Here is a 21,888-nt window from a genome sequence, read left to right as displayed (position 1 = left end):
TGTGTTTCTCTCACATTGATATTTCTCTCTGTCCTTCCCTCTCTCTTCCACTCTCTCTAAAAAATCAATGGAAAAATATCCTTGGGTAAGAATAAAAAAAATCTATATATAAAAGACTAATATGCTAAGTGTCCAACCGTCTGACTGGTTGCTGTGACATGCACTGACCACCAGGGGCAGATGCTCAACACAGGCACTGCCGTGATACGCACTGGCCATTTACAAAGAAATGACACCACGGACCTAGCACTCACAAAGCAACACTTGGCTTCCCCCAAGTGGGACGTAGGCCCTGCCATCACCCAGAGCAACAGCCCACCAAATCGCAGCTGAAGCTGCCGACACCTTTTGGCGAAAAATGTGGACCATCGCCTAATCCAGAAATGGTGGCTGTGGGCGCCTGGTAATGATGTCACATAGCAGTGCCCAGCTTCCTCTCCCTAGAGAAGACTAGCCTCCTTGCAGTTTCTTCAGCCCAAGAATACAACTTGCTTTATAGCCAGGTGCAAACATTTCACACTTTAACCAAATGCCTGTGAAGCGTTTTCCCGTGCCTCATCTCATTTGATCCTCACATTAGTTATGGAGTAAGTAGATAGGAGACTTGGTGGAATCCTACTTTCTTTTCATTAGCCGGAAAACGGAGATTTATTTATTTATTTAAAAAAAATTTTTAAACTATAATCTTTTTAAAATATATATATTTTGTTGATTTTTTACAGAGAGGAAGAGAGAGGGATAGAGAGCTAGAGACATTGGTGAGAGAGGAACATCGACCAGCTGCCTCCTGCACACCCCCGTACCGGGGATGTGCCCAAAACCAATGTACATGCCCTTGACCGGAATCGAACCCGGGACCTCTCAGTCCGCAGGCTGACACTCTATCCTCTGAGCCAAACCAGTTTCGGCAGAAAATGGAGATTTAGAAAGCTTAGAAACTTGATCCAACTGAAAAGAAATAAGAAAGGGTGGACCTTGAAAATGCTTGCAGGTTTTCTCACTGCACAGAACATAGTCAAACATTGCTGCAGTTAGATATTTTACTCTTTGTCCTCCCTGCATGATCTACAATAGTAATCTCCTTCATATTGATATTTACTGCTGTGTTGCTGACAATTACCTGAAAGAGAAGTTTGGGTGCTTCACTGGGCCAAAAAAAATTTAGCTAAATCAGAAAGTAGATCTAATTAAGTAAGTTTATTATATATATATATATATATATATATATATATATATAGCTAAATTGACTCATGTATATGCAATACATATAAAGCTCTTGCACCAATCACACGCATGTGTTTTGATCTGTCATTGTGGATTGTGAATTTGGTTGACAGTTCTATTATAGAGAAAGGGCAAATAGCGATAGTAAAATATTTCTTCTAATTAATTTCAGTGTGCATGAATTTATGCACCAGACCTCTAGTGATAATAAATAAATAAAAAAGAAAAGACTAGTGTAATGGTTTTGTAAATTCTGGGGAAAACAGAAATTTAGATTAATTCCTTGTTGATGTTAATTACAGGATTTAAATTGAAGCTGTTTCCTTTTTAGCTTTTAATTTGAAGTTTGCTGAAAGTTTTGGAATGGATGCTCTGGATGGTCTTAGGGCTTTATGTTCCATGTTTCAGGAGCTTTCCCTCTGAATGACAATAGAGGAGCCTTTTCTGTGTCCCAAGGGATTAGTCATGACAATTGTGTCCCTTGCTCTCTTCCAGCAATACATTTATCAGGAAGTGTGGAACCTCTTCCAGCAGATCAGCGTGAAGGCCAGTTCTGTCGTGTACTCGGCCACTAAAGATTACAAGGACCATGGTTATCGGTAATTCTTTAGACTTCCTTGTTGCTTTAGATCACAACAGTACTTAACTCCTTTTAAAAATATGAGATTTGTCTTTTAAATAACCTTTTTTTCCTACTGAAGAAAATATGCTACAGATCAGTGCATACACAAGGTGAGAAATAAGAACCCCATATGCCCACCACCTGGAGCTAAGTGAGCTCAATGCTCATTGCCTTCCCCCACTGCAGGCAGCTCAGAGTGCCCACCCTATTTCTATTTAATGTAGCAACACATCAGCCATGCCATAAGCATTCCTCTGCATGTTGTCTTTAATGGCTGTGTAGTACGGCCTCATATTGCAGCACTGACTTATCTAACCAGTCCCTAGTATGGATATTAGATAGTTTTCCAGTTTTTCTGCTGGTAAATGCTGCATTGAATACCATAATAGCTACATATCTGTGAGCATCTCATGCTTTCCTCAGGACAGATTCAGAGAGGTAGAATTTGGAGAGTCGAAGGGAATGGCATTTTATATCCTCGAATGTTGAAATTTGTTAAAGTCTGGCCAGTTTTCCCTGGAAGACTGAGAAATGTTTCTTTGTCCAGTGCCCTTACTGGGAATGTCTTAAGGACGGAGGCATGCTTTTCTGTGTTTGGAGGATCTCATGTTTTTCAGGTCACGGAAAGAGAGGAGAAGAAGGAAGTTAAGTCAGGAAGACAGAAGCTTGGGGCAGGGAGGAAGAGATATTGCCCTTTTGTTGGCATTTCTGTTCTCCCATCCAACTCAGTGGGCAGGAATGTGGCTATGTGCCTCAGCTTCCTCATTCATGGGTGGGTGGTTGAGATTGTATATGTGAAAGCTGTCAGTAAATGCCAGCTCTCGGCATTATTATTTCTTTGCCTTCTTACTGCCACCATCACAGGCCCAGGCTAGTAGAACAGCCTGTGGAGGGGTTTGGGGAGGCGGCCAGCTCCCCTCCCCTCCCTTCTAAGTCTATCCGTTCTGATCTCTGCAATGAAACTGACTCACAGACCAAAACACTCTCCCACATTGCCTCCTTGCTCTGAAAGTGACTCCTGTGCCTCCTTCCCCACCCTGTCTTCGCTCCGTTTTCCTCTGACTCTCACATCTGTCTTGCTGCTCTTGGCCCGTCTGTGTTCCCATGCCTACCAGCTTTTCAACTTCTGGCTCAAGTTCCCTCTTCTTCCATAGAGCCTTTTCTGATATTGCCACCAAAAGCGATTTGTTCTCTTCCTGAGATGATGGAGGCCAGACGGTGTGCTCAGTGCTTCATGTAGAGTGTTAATTCCTCCTGCACTCTGGGAGAAGGGCATTATCCTTGTTTTACTCAGGAAGATACTGAGGCCCAAAGATGTTAGCTGCTCCCCTAGGGTCACACAGCATAGGAATGGCAGGGTCTGGCTGCCCCCAGTGCCACAGAAGCCTGGCAGGCCTGACTGGTTCACAGCCTCTGGTTGAGGGGGCATGTCAGCTTTATATCTGGAGTTTATGTGGGTGGGCATGTGTGATCCTGTGGCAGGTTGTCCCAGCACTTCCTAAGTATCTGATGTGAGCCAGTACTAACATCAGCCCCAAGGCGGAGGCAGTTTTGGGAAGAAGCTGATCATCAGACAAAAGTTTTAGGGGTGATAGTGACGAATCAAGGCTCTCTATAATTTGAGAGGGAAAGAGGGTCATCCAGGAAATATCTGGAAGTACTTTCATTTTTAATTATGTAGTAGGCCCTTGATACTCAGAGGGAATTGTTCTGAGACCTTCCCAAGCCCCCAGCAAGTAGATTCTTGGAACTTAAAAGAGTCCCTGAGACCCTTAATACCCGTCAGGAGAGAGGTCACAGTCATTTCTGCAGCAACCGACTTCCCGTCAGGGGCCATTGTTCACAAATGGGTGTGTGCATCTCCTCTGGAGGGCTTCTTTCTTCATAGGCACCAGGCTGGGGTGTTGGGGGGAAGGGGCTCCCTGCCTGGTGGTGGCTGACATTTCTCTCCCCCTCCCCAGGCACTGCTCCCTGGCGGTAATCAACGCCCTGGCTAACATCGCGGCCAACATCCAGGACGAGCACCTTGTGGATGAGCTGCTCATGAACCTGCTGGAGCTGTTTGTGCAGCTGGGGCTGGAGGGAAAGCGTGCCAGCGAGAGGGCCAGCGAGAAGGGGCCCGCCCTGAAGGTAGGGAGGAGGACTGCCATCGGGTTGCCCTGCTGCCCAAGGCTGAATCTTCAGGCTCCATCTTGGTTGAACTACGCTGCTTTCTGTGTTAAACACAGCTGATGTAGTCAGGAACAAAGGGGGCGAGGCTCCTTCTTGGAGGTGCTGGCAGGGGTCAGGGAAGAGGGTGGCTTCCTTGTTGAACAGCATCCAGCTCATGGCAGCTGTGTCCCCCAGTCCAGGGTGATAAGGTGGCTTATCACCCCCACCCCATCTCCCTCCTTACACCTCTGATGAAGTGCAAGGAGCCAGGGGGCAGAGGCTGTCATCAGAACACGGTGACGGTAGGAGAAGGGCCAGATTTGGCCTAATCGCAGGCTGTCCAAGGGAGACCTATCTATGGGGACAGTCAAATGTCAGATCTCCCACCCTCAGAGACAGAATGGAGAGGATGAGGCAGGTTAAGCCTCTTACCACAGCACCTCTCCTTTGAGTTGCTACTTATTCATAGTATATTCTTATATGCTGATTTTTTTTTGATTTTTTTTTTTGCATTTAACAATTTTTGGGGCACTTTCCAAGGTAAATATTTTTCAGGAAGTTGTCTTTTTCATAGCTGTGTGGTATTTAATTATGTAGAGGTGCTATGGTTTAACCATTCTACTGTTTGACATTTAAGTTGTTTCACTATTAAAATTATGCTGGATGAGCCGAAACCGGTTTGGCTCAATGGATAGAGCGTCGGCCTGGGGACTAAAAGGTCCCAGGTTCGATTCCGGTCAAGGGCATGTACCTTGGTTGCGGGCACATCCCCAGTGGGGGGTGTGCAGGAGGCAGCTGGTCGATGAGTCTCTCTCATCGATGTTTCTAACTCTCTATCCCTCTCTCTTCCTCTCTAAAAAATCAATAAAATATATTTTAAAATAAATAAAATAAATAAAATTATGCTGGATGAGCATTTTTATACATCTCTCTCGCTGTGTATACTACTCATCACTTCTCTTAGATTAAGGAATTCCAGCTTTATACAACACTGTGTCTTTTCATTTATTTAATAAACATATGCTTATCATTGACTTTATTCTGTTCTTTTCTAGGCTTCTAGCAGCGCAGGGAACTTGGGTGTACTCATTCCTGTAATAGCTGTGGTAAGTATTCATTTTAATTGGTTTCAAACTCTAGATAATGTGCTATTGTTCTGAGTGTTACAGGGTGACACATAGCAAATTCCTTTAGAAAATGCTGTTTTGAGGTGCAGTGATTCGGTAGATGTGACTGGACCACTACCATAGGTATGAGCCATAGTGGTCACACCCTTACTGCCTTTCTCTAAGCCCCACTCGACCATCCTCAGCAGGTTGACCAAGGAAGCCACTTCAGTTCTCTCTTGCGTGGCTCCTAGGTCCATGGTCTGACTCTGGGTTTTCCTGTATCTCACATCCTTCTGTGGTGGGCACCTGCTTCCAACTCCTTCCCTGCAAAGGGAGGCCTTAGGCCACTGGTTAGTGCCCAGCCTTGTTGCTGTAGCTCTCAGTGTCCTCTGGTGCGCATTGTTGACACAGTGGGCCTATCACCATTGTGGTGGGCAGTCAAGGTACTACAGGCCCTCTCCCCTACCATGGCACTGTCTGGTACAGAGCCCCTGTCCCATCTTTTCCTGTCTCAACCAGCAGCCACTTCTTCTCAAATGATCTATAAAAGTAATTTTTCCCTTTGTCATTCATTCCCAACTACCAGTTCTAACCTAGGCCTGTATTCTAGTATTTTAACCCGCCTTCTAGTTAAGCCCTTGCTTCTACCTTCTAGCTTCTTCCCACCTCAGCCCTAGTAGTTGAGTGTTGAACACTTACATGTTCGTCCCTTCCTTGACCTCTGAGCGGCTATAGTGACTCGGGCATAGAGGTCAGGCAGGCAGGAGACCTCTCCTGATCTCTGCCCAGCGCTTTCTGTACTTCCTACCATCTGAATGCCCATCATTCTGAATCTGGGGACCTTTAGGAGGTAGTTTTAGTGGCCAAGAGGGATGAAAAATAGTAACTGACTGGATATTATTCTTCACTCTTAAGATGACACATTGCGTTTTGTGGAACATTCTGCTTGCAGTTCCCCTTCCTTCTGCCTGTCCTTTTCTCCTTGTCCCTCCCTCCCGTAAGTGGATGATTCAGGAGGGGAAGTAGAGTCACTTGTTCCCCTGCCATGTCTATGTCAGGACATCCTCGGTGTGCTTGAGGAGACAAGGGGTTTGGGCCTGTACCGCGATGACTTTTCACGTTCCTTTGGGATCCTTACCACCTTCATACCTGCGATCAGGTATTCTCCCACAGCCCTTTGAGAGATAAGGATTACTGGAACTCTTCTGCCATCGTATTTTCCATCAACAGCCTCACTGGTTAATTTTTAAAAACATAGTTTTTTTTTTTTTTACTTTATACTTAATATTGGCTCGTAGCACAGTTGTGTTTGGGAAGTGTCATTGCACATGGGCCTTTGTTTGACCTGGAGGGAGAGGTAGAAAGTCCATGGCACTCTCTTGGCCTGTTGGAGGGGAGAAGGATGGACACCACACAACAAGATCAAAGGAGGGGGAACCTATCCACAGAAGAGCAGGTTTTGGCAAACGGGGGCATGCTGGAGGTGAGAATCGCATTGGTGTGCGCCAGAATTCTACGACCCATATGCCTGGGAAGTTTTAAACATGTTTCGCCTATCAGAAACCTAGAGGATTAGCACTTTGGGAGCGATAACTGGTGAGGTTGGTTTTGGAGTCACAGGGCCAAGGTTGAACCACTGGTCCTGCATGTGGGATCCTGAGTGAGCATCTCAGCTTCTCCACAAAAAAGTGAGATGACCCCCCTAAAATCCTGGCCGGGTCCGGGTAAGCATAGGTGTTAGCAATGACAGGCTAGAACTTACTTAAAATACTCGTTTCCTCTGCTGCAGTGACCTTCTATGTGAATAGAATAAGAATTGTAGTTAATGGTTATATTATGGGAAGGAAACAAATATTTGATTCTGTTGCTCAACAGAGAGCACAGAGATCATGGACTCTCGAATTTGCTTTGTCGTTACCCCTTGGACCTTCTAGGATAACTAATTTCCAAAGTTTTTTTTGGTTTTTTTTTGGTTTTTTTTTTTTTTAATGTTTTGTGGTTGTTCTTTTTTTCCTTTTAAGAAAAAGATACTCCGTTTTGGATCTTTTGATGACAGTGTCTTGAATTGCATTGTTCAGTGGCCGTGTCAGTGGGTTTGGTTGGGGCTGGAAGTCTCTGTGTCACTCCTAATGCAGCTGTTCACTTACTTATCAGTGACCTTGGGACCCTGGACGGAGTCACTGGAGGCTGGGTCTTCTAATCTCCCAGGCTCCTTTCTGCTTAGGTTTGGTGATCTTTGTTCTGCAACGTTATGAATAATATTTCTTCAGAAATATCACTAACTTGCTTCTCTTGGTGCCTGGCTCATTAGTTAATTGAGTATTTTTAAATATATACATTTTTATTGATTTCAGAGAAGAGGGAAGAGGGGGAGAGAGAGAGAAATATCAATGAAGAGAGATAATCATTGATCCGCTGCTTCCTGCACACCCCCCACTGGGGATCGAGCCTGCAATCCAGACATGTGCCCTGACTCAGAATTGAACCGTGACCTCCTGGTTCAATGGTTGATGCGCAACCACTGAGCCAAGCCAACCGGGCTAATTGATTGAGCATTTTGAAAGTTTCTTCTGGAGTCCTGATTGCTCCATTGTCATGAAGTAGTGATTTAATAACATGTGCCTCCTGCTTGAAAAACATTTATGCCCTTCACTTCAAGCTAATTGACCTATGCCACTAGTAGCATGTTACTTATTTTCTCAGTGCCTGTAAAATGAGGTTTATAGACTAACAATTTTTAGATCATGGACCCCATTTGAAAGCTGTGCCCTCTCCCTCCATAGAAATGCCTCTGTTCACAAGGGTTAGATTTGACCTCAGGAAGTGAAGTGGGAGAAACCCAGCCAAGGCCCCCCCTGTTAGGAACCCCTGGGCTAAACACTGTCTCGGATGAAGATTGTAACAGGAAGTTCTTACCTAGCTCTTGTTAAACTCTAAGCAGAGATCTAAACCCTTTCCAGGCATTAACGCCATCCTCACAACAGCTTGTAAGGTAGGTACTATTATTATCCCCGCTTTATAGATGGGGAAACTGAGGCTTCCAAGTTCTACAACTACTAAATGTCAGGGCCAAGATTCAAACCCAGGCAGCATGGCCCAGAGTCTGTGTTCTGAACTAGTACACCACTGCCTTGAAACATGGGTCAGCTAGTTTCTGACAGAGGGGGTCCAGGGGCATTTTGAGTGGATGTAAATGATTGAAAAGCATGCAGAGTGATGGGCGTTGGCCCGTGTGGATGTAAAGTCATAGAGGAGCCTGCGCTGGCTCCAGCAGAGGTGGGGCAGCCAAATTAAAAGTGAGGCGGTTGCCTTTCTGCGTAGGACAGATGTGACAAAGGGCTAAAGGCAGAGCTTATTGAGGCAGCTAAATTTAGGAATAGGGGGAGCAGGAGGAACCAGCAGCAGGATGAGAAATGTACATCAAGCGCCAGAGAACGGTGTAGAAGCAAATTGGAGGAGGAATTCAAGGCGCAACCTCACGTTTCACCTAGCGATCAAGAGGATATGACAAGGAAAGATTTGGTCTCAGCCCTGTACTTGTCAGTAGATGGTGGAGTCAGAGGCAGGCCCTGGTGCGGGAAGTTGGGAAGGGAGCAGGCAGAGAGGATTAGCAGGGAAAGCAGGGCCTGGGTTTGCATTCAGGCCTGAGGCAGGTCATTTTGACCTCAATGAGCTTTAGTTGTTTGTTCTGTGTGAACCCGTCAGGGTGGGTGTGAGATAACGCAGGGCGTACCCATCACAGTGCCCCCAAGGTTGGGGAGCACTAGGGGCAGGGCATACCCATCACAGTGCTCCCAAGGTTGGGGAGCACTAGGTTCTCTCTCGCTGCCCCCATGACTGGTATTGGCCTCACTGGGTCAATGTGACAATTGCCCTATGTGACAAGATTCCACATGTGACCCTGGAGTCAGGCCAACCTACACTTGAACCCTGGCCGCACCACTCTCTGCAGCAGCATCTTGGCAGGTGTTGGTGCCCTGCTGAACCAGATCTTTCTCCTCTGCAGAGAGAGAGAAGGCCTCTCCCGCCAGGGTCACAGTCGCACAGCCGTACGCACAAAGCTGCCATGCTCTCTCTCCCTTTGGCTTACCCAGGGAGCGAAGGATCCAGAAGTTTATTCCCCAGTTGTCGCCTGCTTTATCAAACCAGACAGGCGCACATCTGAGGGTCTCGCTGCGTCCAGGGATGAAAGCCGAAATGTGTGGCCCACATAAAGGCTGGCCTCCCAGGACTTAGCAAAACTCACCCGAGACCTTGCCTGCACGTGAGTCACTGTGGAAAACTCAAGTTACTTTTTCTAAACCTCTGTCATTTCTGGGGACGTCAGCTATTGTGAATTTAGCCTTTTTTTGTTTTGTTTTGTTATTTGAGCTTCAGAAATTAGAATTAACACAGAGATACACAGTGAAAGTGGTGATATTTATCTCTAAGGTAGAAGGCAGGGCCATGTGTACCTACTGTCCTCTGGGCAGCAGTGAGGTGACAGCAGGAGTACAGATGACAGCATCAGTTTGGAAGGTTGGGCCTTTGCTAGAATTAAGGGCACTCCTTGAACATGAGGTGGCTTCTCTCCTGGCATCGGGGATGGTGCCACCTGGGCACCTTCCTTGAGAAAGGTGAGAAGTTAGTCATGCCGCTCTTTTTTGTGTTCTGTGTTTAGATGAGGAGCCCTGGTTGAGATAGGCTTTGAGTAATAGAACCAGGTGTGCAAGGATGGGGACCACAAGGGAAGGAAGTGCCAGGGAGGCCATGAGGAGGTGGGAGGAAAGCTGCTCTGTATGCTGCTGACACCCTCTAGGTAAAAGCTGACATGCCACAGGTACATTATTCTATGAACTGACGGCACTGTTCACTATGCAGAATTAATCCCAGCAAGGCTCTCATTGTTGGTAAATTTCTTCTCTCATATGTTTCTCGGCTTCAGAATAGTAGTATAAACCACAGAGTCATGATGCTGAACATCTCTGTTCTCATTGTTACAATGAAAGCAGAACTACAGAGTGCCGCCAAAGCTCGAGACAGCCAGGCCTCTACCTTTAAGACTTGGTGGGGTTGGCAACTTTCCCCATGAAGAGCAGGCAGCTGGTGCGGTGCTCATAGACGAGGAACAGGAAGGGGCGGTCGACATTGAAGCGGACTTGGGTTGTCAGCGGCATGAACCCCACCGCCGTAACAGCAGCAGCTTGGGTGCCCTCCTCGTTCACCATGATGGTGCCTTGGTGCTTGAACTGTTTCAAAATGGAAAGGGAAGTTGTCAGATTCTGCCAGTTGGCACACAGAGGGATAGAAGATATGGCGGAGTTGCATCTTATTCGGGGACTAGGTTGAAATACCGTATGCAAGGCACAGACCACAGCTGGTTAGAATGACCTTTGAAATGCTTTCTAACCACCCATCAGATATGGTCATCGTGCTTAGAGGCCATGTTGTTTGAACAACACTTATCTATAAACTCTAGCTTCAGAATCATTCTTTCCGGTGGTCACAGTATGAGCAGTCTGTGAGCCAGATTTACACTCTGGGGCACTGGGAGAAGGATTGGGCCTGGACTGCACGGGTTTGGACTGGTGTTTTCCTTTCTATGGGATGCCTGTCACTGGTGTGTTAAGTTCATAGTGCAGGGTCTCTGCATGTATTTAACGGGTCTTTCATGATTCGCCTGGGATTAGCTATTTCACAGAGTGGAGCACACACCTGCTCTCTCTCTGGTGTCAGCAGGAACTGGGCTCAGCCCCAGGCTGCTTCCTGAGACAGGCCCTCCTACCCATTCAGGGTCTGGCAGGCTCAGGGAGGGCAGACCCAGCTTCCCCAACATGTGCAATCAGGGCGGGGCGGGAGGAGCCTCTGCTGGGGGAGACCCTGGAGCTGGGTGCGGAGGGCGGAGAGGAGAGGTTACCAGGTCGATGGCGATCCTGTGGTCCGAGATTCCTGTCATGTTGCTGCTCTTATCAAACAGGCCCGTGATCCCCATGGACTGCAGGGCCTCCACCAGGTTGTAGTTCTTCTCCAGCTTGAATTTGGGCAAGAGCACCTCTCGAGTTCTGGGCAGAGAGTAAAAGGGGGCCGAGTTTTATGAGCCACAAGTTGAAAGAGTCATGTTTCTTCTTTACATGCACCCAGAGTGGTGCATTTACCACAGCATTGACACAGCACTTGTTAAAATCATATCCTGGTACTGTCACCTGAGGATTCTGGAAAGACCATCTCACTGTAATCCCAGTGACCGAAGACTGAGGCCTGGTTGCTGCTGAGTGGCCATTTCCTCAGTACTGTGGGTTCATGGCCTGTCTTCCAGGTCAGCAGCAGAACTGCTGCTGGTTTATGGTTGGAGAGATGTCTAAAATTATTGTTTGGTCCCTAATTTCAGCCATTTCTTATTGTATTAATTAAGGTCAGTGTGCTTAAAATAGAACCTGTTATACATGTATATACCAGCAGTGCTGAGCATTCTTAGTCCTTTCGCCTCAATTCATTCAGTCCTCAACTGGGTTAACAGCAATGATAGTGCCTTTGGAGCCAGATCCAGCCCTCACAGGGATCAAGAGAAGTCCAATGCTATTCCCCTTCTCAAGAGCTTGCTTTCCTTTTAGCAAGCCAAGACTCTCATGTGAAGCAGTGAAAACAGAAAGATGGTATGTTCATGTCTGATCAGCTAGAACAGATCTAACTACTGGAGCCATCCACGAGGGTTGTGGAGGAGGGGTATTCCTGTGCCTAGAAGGTTGCCCACTGCTTGAGTTGTGGGGACCTCACTGTGTGAACAAAGGCCTGGAGGGAGTGTGAGGCTGTGGTCTAGCTGGGGTGCAAGGGGGCACCAGGCCCAATGGGAGGGGAGAGAGGAGGACATGGGAGTAAGCAGGCTAGATGGGGCTGTGTCTGCGGGCCAGGCCTGGAAGCTGGTCTGGATCGTGTGATTGGGGATCCACAGAGTTTATGAAGAGAGGCAGATGGAGATGGTGTTGTGAGAATGCTCTTCTGGCGGCCAATGCTGGGGTAGACTGAGGAATGGAAACAGGTGGTTGCTTAGGCCTCTATAGGCTCAGGGTAGAAGGTGGTTAAGAAGGAGGCAAGTGCAGAAGGGACATTTTTTAAGGAGAAATTGTCAGGGCTTGAAGGCTAATTGGCTGCCTGGGCAAATACCTTCCTTCTTCTAAGAGCCTGCTTTTTAGTTTATTACATTTCTTTGTATTCTTGTCTCAAAAGGAGAACCACACCAGATTCACTTCTTAATATAGGCCTAGTATCCAGTGAAACAGAAATGTCACTTCTTCATTTTCTGCCATGATCCGATAATAATCTTAGTAACCTGTAGTTTTGACTATGGAGCAATAAATAATAATAAAGGAAAATCAGGAAAGACGTGTTCTTAATGAGTTAAGAGGACTTAAGGATTTCTTGGGTCGGGGAAGGAGGAGAGTTCTGGGCACTGTGAGGGACATTGCTTTTCTACTTATTTCCCCCCGTGTCCCCAGGCAGTTATGGGATCATACTGCTTTTGCAGATGACAAAGCCAGGGCTCAAAGCCATAAAGCAAGTACATGGCAGAGCCAGGATTATTTCCAAGCTGGGTGTGAGTCACTTGTCGTTATGGAGAGCAGATGTGTTTCTCACAGATGCTCTGATTACCTCTCACCGAGCAAGAAATTTGGGCCGAATTAGTCGAGTGGCCCAGTGTGGCAGTTCTTAGATGTTCATGCATACTTTTCCATTTTTCTTAAAATGATCAAAGTACTAGTATTCCTGGGCTAGGATCCTGGAAATTAAAAGGTCAAACACTCAACCTGAAGTACCTGTTGGTCATGCTTTTTTGCCATCTCTCCACCACCTGGGGCGTCAGCTGTGTCTCGAGGGTGTTCATTCCAGACAGCTTGTGCGGGACCACAACCAGCATGCTGATGCCGCCCACGTACTCCAGCTGCAGGACGTCGCAGTCCAGCTCCTGGTCGTTTGTCGCCAGGAAGCTCCCCTTGGTCTGCATCATGGGGACCTTGACCACCTCTCGCTCGTTCAGCCTGAAGTTGTGGTTGTGGGTCAGTTCCGTTGGGAATTTATTCACCCAGGATCCTATCAACAGAAACGGAGCTTTCATGAAAATGTCCCTTTAGAGCAGTGGTCCTCACATGTAAGCATGCGTCAGAAGCCCCGGGGGCTTGTTTGGACTGCAGGTCCCACCCCCAGAGTTTCTGATCCCAAAAGTCTGGTTTGGGCCAAGAACTGGCATTTCTCACATGTTCCCAGGTGAGATGCTGATGCTTCTGGTCTGCTGACCACACTTTGAGAACCACAGTTTTAGAGGATTCTAAGGTCAGAGCGCTAACATACTTTTAGGAAGCATGCTAATGGGGGAGGAAAAGTAGATTGGAGTAGATTCTGGTTTAGATTCTGACACTAACTAGTTGTAGACCCTAGCAAGACACCTAACGTGCCTGAGCTCTCCTTTTCCATTTGTAAAATAAGTAGCTTTTAGCTCATGGCAGATCTGTTTTGATGGCTTTATCCCTCACACTCTGCTGTTCTGTAAGAACTAGCAAGACTCATTGGTGATGCTGCCATCAAGATCGTCACTTTAGATTTGGACACAGCGTTCTGTATCCAAGAAGGAGTACATGACTGATTTAGTTCTAAGATGCTGGTAACTAGTAATGATGGGTGCTTGACAGATGAGAATTGGTGATGTAAGGCATTCTTTTAAGCACCTTTCCTGTAGGTGGGTGCTTTTTGTTAGTAGCCCCATTTTACAAATGAGGAAACAGGCCCATAACGGAACCACTTTTAGGTGTCCAGCTGGTGGATAAAAGAGCTGAATGAGATAAGCAAGAGGCTCCTTTGCAGGAGGTTTACACCACCTGCTTCTGATTGTAGCTGTTTCCTCCTCCCTGAGCCGGCCTCTGCCCCGGAGTTGCAGCACCATTGACACGGGCAGTTCTCTGTGCCGGGCAGCTGTCCTGTGCATTGCCGGATGCTTAGTGACATCCCTGGCCTAACTTCTGAAACCTTTCCCAGATGCCGGAGTGCTTCCCCTGCGTCCCAGGTTGTGACAACCACACTATTCTTTCTGCTGGAGCTGTCACGGGTCTCCTGGGATTCTTCCCTTTTGACTTCCTGTTAAGGCCGAATCTCTGTTTTACTGTGCTTTACAAAGTGGTTGTAACATTTGAAATTAAAATAAAAATAGTAACAAATTTGGGGGCTAGAGATTAAAATTACTCTTTTAGACTTTCTTCTCCTTTAATAAGCATCCATGAAAGACTGGGTGTTCCTAGCATTTCTTCCCTCTGACTCCCAGGATTAAATTAAGTGACTGAAGTTTCAATATGATGGCAAAAAGAAGCACATGTATTTGCCACTTTTACACTTTTGGGGACACTGCTTACTGAGTTCAAGATATTAGAAACTGGCCATCTTAGCTGTTTCTCCAGCCCCTTTCCAGTCGGATGGCTTGCTGCTGTGTGTCTGCCTGCTCAGCACCACGCCAGCCCCATGCAGAGGCTCTTGGGGCCCAGAGGTAGCCCACAGACTTGTAGGACTGAGGGCTTTGGTGCACAGATGCTTGCACTGGCCTGTTTGTTCTAAAGGCTTTCCTCAACAGAATTTAATTGCTTATAGAAGTTAAGTAATATTATACATACTTACTATATTATACTGACACCTACAGTTTTACTCATCCGAGTTCATTGGACTTCCTAACATTCTGGGCTCAAGTGTGGCATCACTGTCTTCTTGCAGTGCTGCTCCCAGTCCTGTCAGAATAGGGTTATCTCTGTGGTCCAGGTGAGGAAACCATGTCACAGAGATGGTGAGTGACTTACCCACAGCCACACAAATAAGGGGTGGTGACTGCAATTTGCTCACTTCTGAAGCTGCTAGCCAGTAACAAAGATATATGTCTGTGTTCACATATATATTATATATATATATATATATATATATATATATATATGCTTCCCCCCACTCTCCAAAAGGAAAGCAGTGCTTGAAACCTTGTTCAAGCCAAAGTGATGTCAAGTGAAGAGAACCTGTATTCCTTACCTGAAAGAAATCTGAAGAGGATGTTTGCTTTTACAGAAAAAGCTATTGCTGTACTGATGTAGTTCTTTCGTAAAAGCGAAAGTGGTCACTTCCAAAAAGGTGGGGATACCTGTACAGCGTGTGTGTCTGTCACCAGCCTGTTAGAACTCAGCCTTTGGTCCCACCCACCACGAGGGCAGTGCTGTGCCTGACTTCTGTGGGGAAGCCCAGGGGTCCAGCTCATTCCTGTGGGCTTGGCTTCCTCAGCCCCCCCCCCCTTGCCCTTCTAGCAGAATGCCTGCCTGGCACAACTGTTGGGAGGTTGTGGCATAAACACAGAGCATTGTATTGGCCTGTTGAGGGGCGCTGGCTCTGTAGCAGCAGCCAGGAGAGGGCCTTCGTCCTTTGCCTCTCAGGCTGGTGCCCGCTAATTCTTGGTGTCAGAAAGGAAAGTGGTTTCTGTCACAGAGACCAGTTGTGATGCTGGCTCGTTCCTGTCTCTGCCCTCCAGCCCTCTAGGCTTGTGAAGTGGAGGTTTCTTGTTCAGGTCCCAGTGAGGGCATTTTACAGAGAGGCCTGGATTTTACAAACCTGTGCCATTTATTTCTAGGACCCCGGGGGTCCTGTGTGTGTATAGTGAGGGGGGAGGGTAGCCTCTTTAAAAAGTGCTTTGGGCCCGGCTGGCATTGCTGAGTGGTTGAGCATCGACCTATGAACCAGAAGGTCATGGTTCTATCTCCACGTGCAGGAGGCAGCCGATCAGTGATTCTCTCTCATCATTGATGTCTCTGTCTATCTCTCCCTCTCCCTTCCTCTCTGAAATCAATAAAAAAAACAAAGTGTTTTGGTGTCTGGCCCAGAGTAGTTGCTCTAAAAATAATAGTTTATTCGCCCTTACACCTGCCCATTAGTGCAGAGTGTCCCAAAAAGAGTTGTAGGTGTTCATGTCAGTTATTCAAGCTGAACAGTTTTCACTTCAGTCTCTCATCCATTTTCCTGCTTACTGAAAATTGGGCAAGGAAATGAAAAAACTCCAGACTGGCCAAATACTAAAAAGGTTTTTGTATTATTTTTTCCAACTTAACAAGGTGCCGGAGATGGCCCTCCTGGGGTGACCTTGACTCTGACCCTTACCAGCTTTGCACTCGGAGTGTCATTTTATTTCTCTGTACTTTGATGTCTCTCTCTGTAAAACGGGGACGCCAATAATAGTACCAACCCCACAATGTTGTGAAGATTCAGTGAGTATAAAAACACGCGAGGGCTCAAGTGTCAGCTCCTCCTGTCACCTCATCATGATCTTGCCTATCTCTGTGAACTGACCTTGTGTCTTGGTTTCCTGGATAAATCAGAGCTAGAATATAGTTCTGGCATTCAGTCCACCTGCATGTGTACTAAGAATATGTTGCGACTTTGCTTTGAGAAACATAAGCCGCTTCTTACCTTTAAAGTAGATGCAGTTTAAAATCATCATCTCAGTGGCTGGGTCTATATTCTCCAGAGCATCTTTGATGAGGCCCTTGGTGAGTTTCAGAATGTGGTTGTTGGTTTTTGATATGAAGGCGGGGTCTGAGAAGTCCGCTTCTTGGGCCTCGGCAAAGTAGTATTCCTTTACTTGAGTCTTGAAGTCATTCAGGATCGGAAATTGCTTCTGGATGTAAAGGTCATTGACAGACCGCAGCGTGTACCCAAAATTCCTCCTAAAGAGGCGATGAGTCAGTTTACGGAAGAGATTATGGATGGTCATGATTTCATACGTGCTGCTGGCATTGACAAAGTCTTTAAAATGCAGAATTGAGTGGACTTGGTCATGAGTCTCCCCCTTGAGGCCCAAGGAAAGCATCCCCATGGCGGTGGAAATGCCCACAGGGGCTATGAAGATGTTGTCGGAAGGGCTGGCCTGCTCCCTCAGCGCTCGGTAAAGGTTGAAAGCGAACTTAGCGTTGAGGATGTTAAGGCGCTGGATCCGGCTCTTGCCGTGGAAGAGCTGGAGGATGTTCCCAGCGCTGGCCCCTGGATCTGCCGGTGAAACCACGTCGATGATGTCGATGTAATCGTCATCTTCACTGAATAGCTTCTCCAGATCCAGATAATCCTCGTCCTCCTCCCCCTCTGTGATCCAGTCATTGGTGACCGTGTTTTCCTTGTGGAAGTCATCGGCGAGAAGGGGCGTGCTCAGGTTTTTGCTGTTTACCTGTCCCCCTCGGGGATCCACAGACTGAGAATCGTCCCCTCCTTTCTCAGGCTGATCTGCCAGGCCATTGTTGCCACACACAGATATTAATATGAGAGAAACAACGAGGGGTTGGAACGGGCATCTCATTTTGGCAGAGCTAAAGCTGGGAGGGAAAACACGACATGTGAGAGCCAGCCCAGCAGACCCCACCCCACCTCTGCAGTGCTTAGGTGGGAGACCCGGCGGCTTTGACCCTGGGAGATGCCTGGGAGTGCCAGTCTTTAGCCATTTTAGGATTATGAACTTTAAGAGAATCTGGTGAAGATAAACAGATACTAACATTGTATGTGGACTTCATAAACCTGCCTGAAGGATCCGTGAGAATCCCTTCTTTAAAGGTTTGCAGAATCCTAGGGGCTCAAGAGCCATAAGGAGTTATTTTTTTTTCATTCATTCGCTAACCTCTGTCTCCTATCTTCGCACAACTTTCATGTAGGGTTAGTTTGCAGAAGATTTGGAACTTGTCTGTAACACACCCCCTCCAGGCCTCATGAAATGTGACTGGTGGGCTGAAATGTTTTTCTCCTTTGTATGTTCAGTTGGCTCCCACTGTTGTCAAGAGGAGCTATGGTATATCTTACTTAACTGCTGCTAGCATGAAGTTAGGAATAATCTCACTAGGCATATAGTGAGATTAAAAAGAGGCAGTCCCTTTAAGTAAAAGAAGATAAATTTTAGTCTGTACCCTGTCTACGCCTCTCTCTATCTCCTCTTCTTCTGCCTGTTCTAAGAAAGGATTTGGCTTGGTTGCCAAATCAGTTTTGACTGCCAAATGGCTTTGTCTTTCTCTTACTCACTTCCTGGGTTATTAATCGCATCCTGGGTAGATGAGCCATTCTTTGCTGCTTCTGTATTTTGTCAGGACGGTGACATTGTTGTGATGCTATACGGTAGGGGTGTCGAACTCAATCAGAGAAGGGGCCAAAATCTAAAATCCAGCCTAAATCGCGGGCCGAATGGTTTACTGAACAGTCATAAACTGACAATGTCATAAACTGACAGCGGAGTGCAGTGATGACAGCGCGGTGCGGGCCACATTGCAAGGCCTGGCGGGCTGGATTTGGCCCGCGGGCCTTGTGTTTGACACATGTGCTATACGGCATTATCCCAACTTCTGATCACCCCAGAAACAGGAGTTGTGACTTTTTAAGTTTGTTGTGTGTGTCCCATCTCCTGTTAGATATTTGAGGACCAGAATGCCTGCTTCCAGTTGAGGCCAGATAAGAGTCACTGCTCCTGTTAAGTAAACACTTGGACTTGTTAGGCCTGAAGATGAGGCTAATGGTATGGATACCCTGCTTGAAACGTTCTGTTTGTTGACGTTGATGTTGCCAGGCTGTATACAAGGGACTCTGTCTATGTAATTTAACTTCGTCCTCACAGCCTTTTACAGACCAGGATACTGAGCTCACGTCCCTATGAGTGCTTGTAGCTAGCTTGGCACCAAGTTGGTTGAACCCTCCCACCCCCTCATGGCGGAGTGCTCTGCCTGTTTGCCCTACGTCACCAGGACTGGTTTCCCTGCCCTTCTTAGTCTCTCCCTCCTTGTGTCTTCCCCTACAGTCCTGTTAAAATCACCAGCTCAGCCTTTGTTGTACTTGCAACCGAGAGGCTTTTGAATTGCGTGTTTTGGGGAGGGAAAATCGTACTAGTAAGTCTTGTGCTTTGAAAATCTCTGTTGTTTTTTTTCATACAACCCCTCCCCATCCCCAGGCATCTAGCTGAAGCTGCAGTGAAACGGTTTCTAATGTGTGTGGCTGCAAACAGAGCTGGGCCCAGTTTCCGTATAGAATTGGGCATAGGTATTGAGGGTAATGCATTTCTAACAGTTAGAGAAGAAGTAAGTGACGTGGTGGAAGTCTCCTTACTAGGCTGCACTAAAAAGTACCCTTCTCAGATAAAAATAGGTAATAAAATAAAATAAAATAAAATAAAATAAAATAAACCCAACTTGACTAAATAAAAGTTCAAGGAAAGAAATGTGAGACCAGATGGGGAGGCAGAGGTGAAAACATTCATGTTCTTATCCTGTGTTCAGATAATATATTCAGAAGCTTTCTTATACCCTGTTCCTGTATTATACGATGAAAAGCCAAAAGTAGTTTTCAATATTCCCTTATCAGAGGAAGGAGAAAGTATATCTGATATTTCCTAAGGATTGAAGCTAAGGATCTGAAAGGTAAATCTTCCTGTTGTTTTGCCATTTAGTATAACAAGGATTATATAAGACACTTTAAAACGCTCACTAGGTTATGTTTAAATCCAGATCACTATCTCTGAAGAGAAGCATTATTTCTGGTTACACGTCAGCACCTAACGCTGGGACACCCTTGTTCCTCGTGCCTGCTATCTCCAGGCCCTAACAGGGCAGATATAACGGGAGAGAAGTAACTGCCTGAAGTTTTTTAAAAAAAAACCTTCAATTTTGAAATAACTTTAAACGTCCAGAAAAATTCAAATAACAGCATAGAGCAAAACACCTGTGTACCCTTCTCCAGATTTCATATTTTGGAATAGTGGTTTTGTTACTCTCTTCTTCTCTCTCCATGTTATATGTCTGTGTATCTGTGTGTGTACACACAGGCACACTCATATACCTTTTTTTATCTGAGCCATTTGAGAGTAAGTCCCTTATATTGTGACTCTCTAACTTTTTTTTTTAAATATATTTTATTGATTTTTTTTTTACAGAGAGGAAGGGAGAGAGATAGAGAGCTAGAAACGTCGATGAGAGAGAAACATCGACCAGCTGCCTCCTGCACATCCCCCACCGGGGATGTGCCCGCAACCAATGTACATGCCCCTGACTGGAATCGAACCCAGGACCCCCCAGTCCGCAGACCGACGCTCTACCACTGAGCCAAACCGGTTTCGGCTCTAACTTTTAATTCTAATGTTCCAGGGGGAAATGCCTGAGAACAAGGATGTTCTTATACATCATCACAGTACAGTTATCCAATGCAAATAACATAGGTATAATCTTTTCTTACTCTTAACTCCTGTTTTTAATTTCATTAATTGCCCCAATAATGGAACTGAACATTTTTTATAATAGGCAGATGAACAAATAAAAACATTTCTGTGATAGTATAGAAAGCTTTTGAATTTGTAGTTTGATAGAGAAATGCACCAGTTGCCCATCTCTACCCACCAATGAGAATTTATAATGAGCAGAAATGTTAGAAACAAACTCACCTCTGTGCTTCTGTGAAGTGTGTTTCAGAGATGAAATCAGCCAAGGTCATCAGCACAATTTCTAAGTGAACTTTGGTGCTGGGCTGTTGTTGCATATCTTCCAAAGTAAATATGTCCCAAATCAAACACCACTCAACCCGCTTTGTCAGCACATACCCCTCCGCCGTGTCTTTGGGTTACTCCTGAGTGCCTTCTGACTCCTCGACTTTAGTTCCGGTGTCGCTGGCATTTTGAAGGCATGACATTCACTGTGTCGATGGGCTGATGGAGCAGTCTTGCCGAAGCCACCATAGAGATGCTTTTCAGACCTCGGGGACTGGGTTACTTCAGGGCTGGTAGCTGTACTGCTTCCATGAAAGTAAAGGTCACTTGTCTGCCTTCTAACTATGAATTCTGCCTCTAGGATGAATCGTAGTTTGATCCTGGCCTGAGTTCGTCCTGGCCTCCAGGGCTGATATGGCTGTGAGGCAGGCAAGTTCCGTGAGCTTAGTGATGGGAAGAGGAAGTTTGAGATTTGTGACTTATGGCACAGGGAGACCTTTCTGCAGTCAAGGTCATTGTCTTCTCTGTCAGAATTTGCAGCCCAGCTCTCCTGTCCACTGTAGGACTGCGGAGCAGTGCTTCCCAAACTCAGGTCCACCTAGGCATTCACAATCTGTGGGGCTATGATTTGTTTATTTGTATTTTCTAATATATTTTTATTGATTTCAGAGAGGGAGAGAGAGATAGAAACATCAATGATGAAAGAATCATTGATCAGCTGCCTCCTGTATGTTCTCTTCCCCCTTCCCCCCCACTCCCACCCCCCAGGATTAAGCCCGAATGTGCCCTTGGCCAGAATCGAACCTGGGACCCTTCAGTCTGTAGGCCGACACTCTACTGAGCCACACTGGCTAGGACTGTTTATTTGTTTTTAACTTTGTAATCTAAAATATTATAAAAATATTCTGAATTGTCTGGAAAATCAATTTATGACACAGTGCTGCTCCCTGATTTCAGAGTCCTTGAGTGTGTTTGGTTCTGTCACCCCCAGACTTTCTAAAGTGAGAATGAGACTCATGGGAATCTGCAGGTGTGCAAGGGGCCTGCAGGGGGCATCTGTGTGTTGCTTATTGTGACAAATTCTGGCATGTTAAAGGACTGTCTATATTTTAAGTTCAGGACTCAAAAAATGTTGTTTGTCCAGCCAGCGTGGCTCAGTGGTTGAGTATCAACCTATGAACCAGGAGGTCACAGTTCGATTCCTAGTGAGGGCACTTGCCTGGGTTGCGGGATTGATCTCCAGTGGGGGCATGCAGGAGGCAGCTAATCAATGATGCTCTCTCATCATGAATGTTTATTTA

The 21,888-nt window shown here is 46.3% G+C and overlaps 2 protein-coding genes across 2 annotated transcripts in view; one reads left to right on the top strand and one right to left on the bottom strand.

The window, feature by feature from the left end:
* PI4KA (phosphatidylinositol 4-kinase alpha) overlaps window positions 1-21,888 on the top strand; it is an 84,590-nt gene that overhangs the window by 30,780 nt on the left and 31,922 nt on the right. The window contains exons 17-19 of the mRNA XM_084867819.1: window positions 1,720-1,823; window positions 3,808-3,976; window positions 5,053-5,103. Coding sequence (XP_084723945.1) covers window positions 1,720-1,823; window positions 3,808-3,976; window positions 5,053-5,103 — 324 coding nt within the window. The remainder of the gene's footprint in view (window positions 1-1,719; window positions 1,824-3,807; window positions 3,977-5,052; window positions 5,104-21,888) is intronic.
* Window positions 10,056-20,616, bottom strand: SERPIND1 (serpin family D member 1). The gene is made up of 5 exons (XM_084867841.1): window positions 20,546-20,616; window positions 16,558-17,453; window positions 12,897-13,170; window positions 11,003-11,147; window positions 10,056-10,334 (listed from the first exon to the last, which is right to left on the bottom strand). Exons 1-5 carry the CDS (start codon window positions 20,593-20,595, stop codon window positions 10,143-10,145), a joined length of 1,557 nt encoding a protein of 518 aa, XP_084723967.1. The 5' UTR covers window positions 20,596-20,616; the 3' UTR covers window positions 10,056-10,142.

The sequence above is a fragment of the Pipistrellus hanaki genome (assembly GCF_964339955.1).
Source record: "Pipistrellus hanaki genome assembly, chromosome: 19".
Lineage (NCBI taxonomy): Eukaryota > Metazoa > Chordata > Mammalia > Chiroptera > Vespertilionidae > Pipistrellus > Pipistrellus hanaki.
Note: the sequence above shows the minus strand (reverse complement) of the source record. Positions and strands in the feature narration are given on the sequence as shown.

Coding starts and splice junctions, on each gene's coding strand:
- SERPIND1 (XM_084867841.1), bottom strand. CDS start 20,595: ATGACCTTGGCTGATTTCATCTCTGAAACACACTTCACAGAAGCACAG. Junction 11,148..12,896: donor CAAAAAAGCATGACCAACAG/GTACTTCAGGTT, acceptor CTCTCTGCCCAG/AACTCGAGAGGTGCTCTTGC. Junction 10,335..11,002: donor ACAGGATCGCCATCGACCTG/GTAACCTCTCCT, acceptor ATTTTGAAACAG/TTCAAGCACCAAGGCACCAT.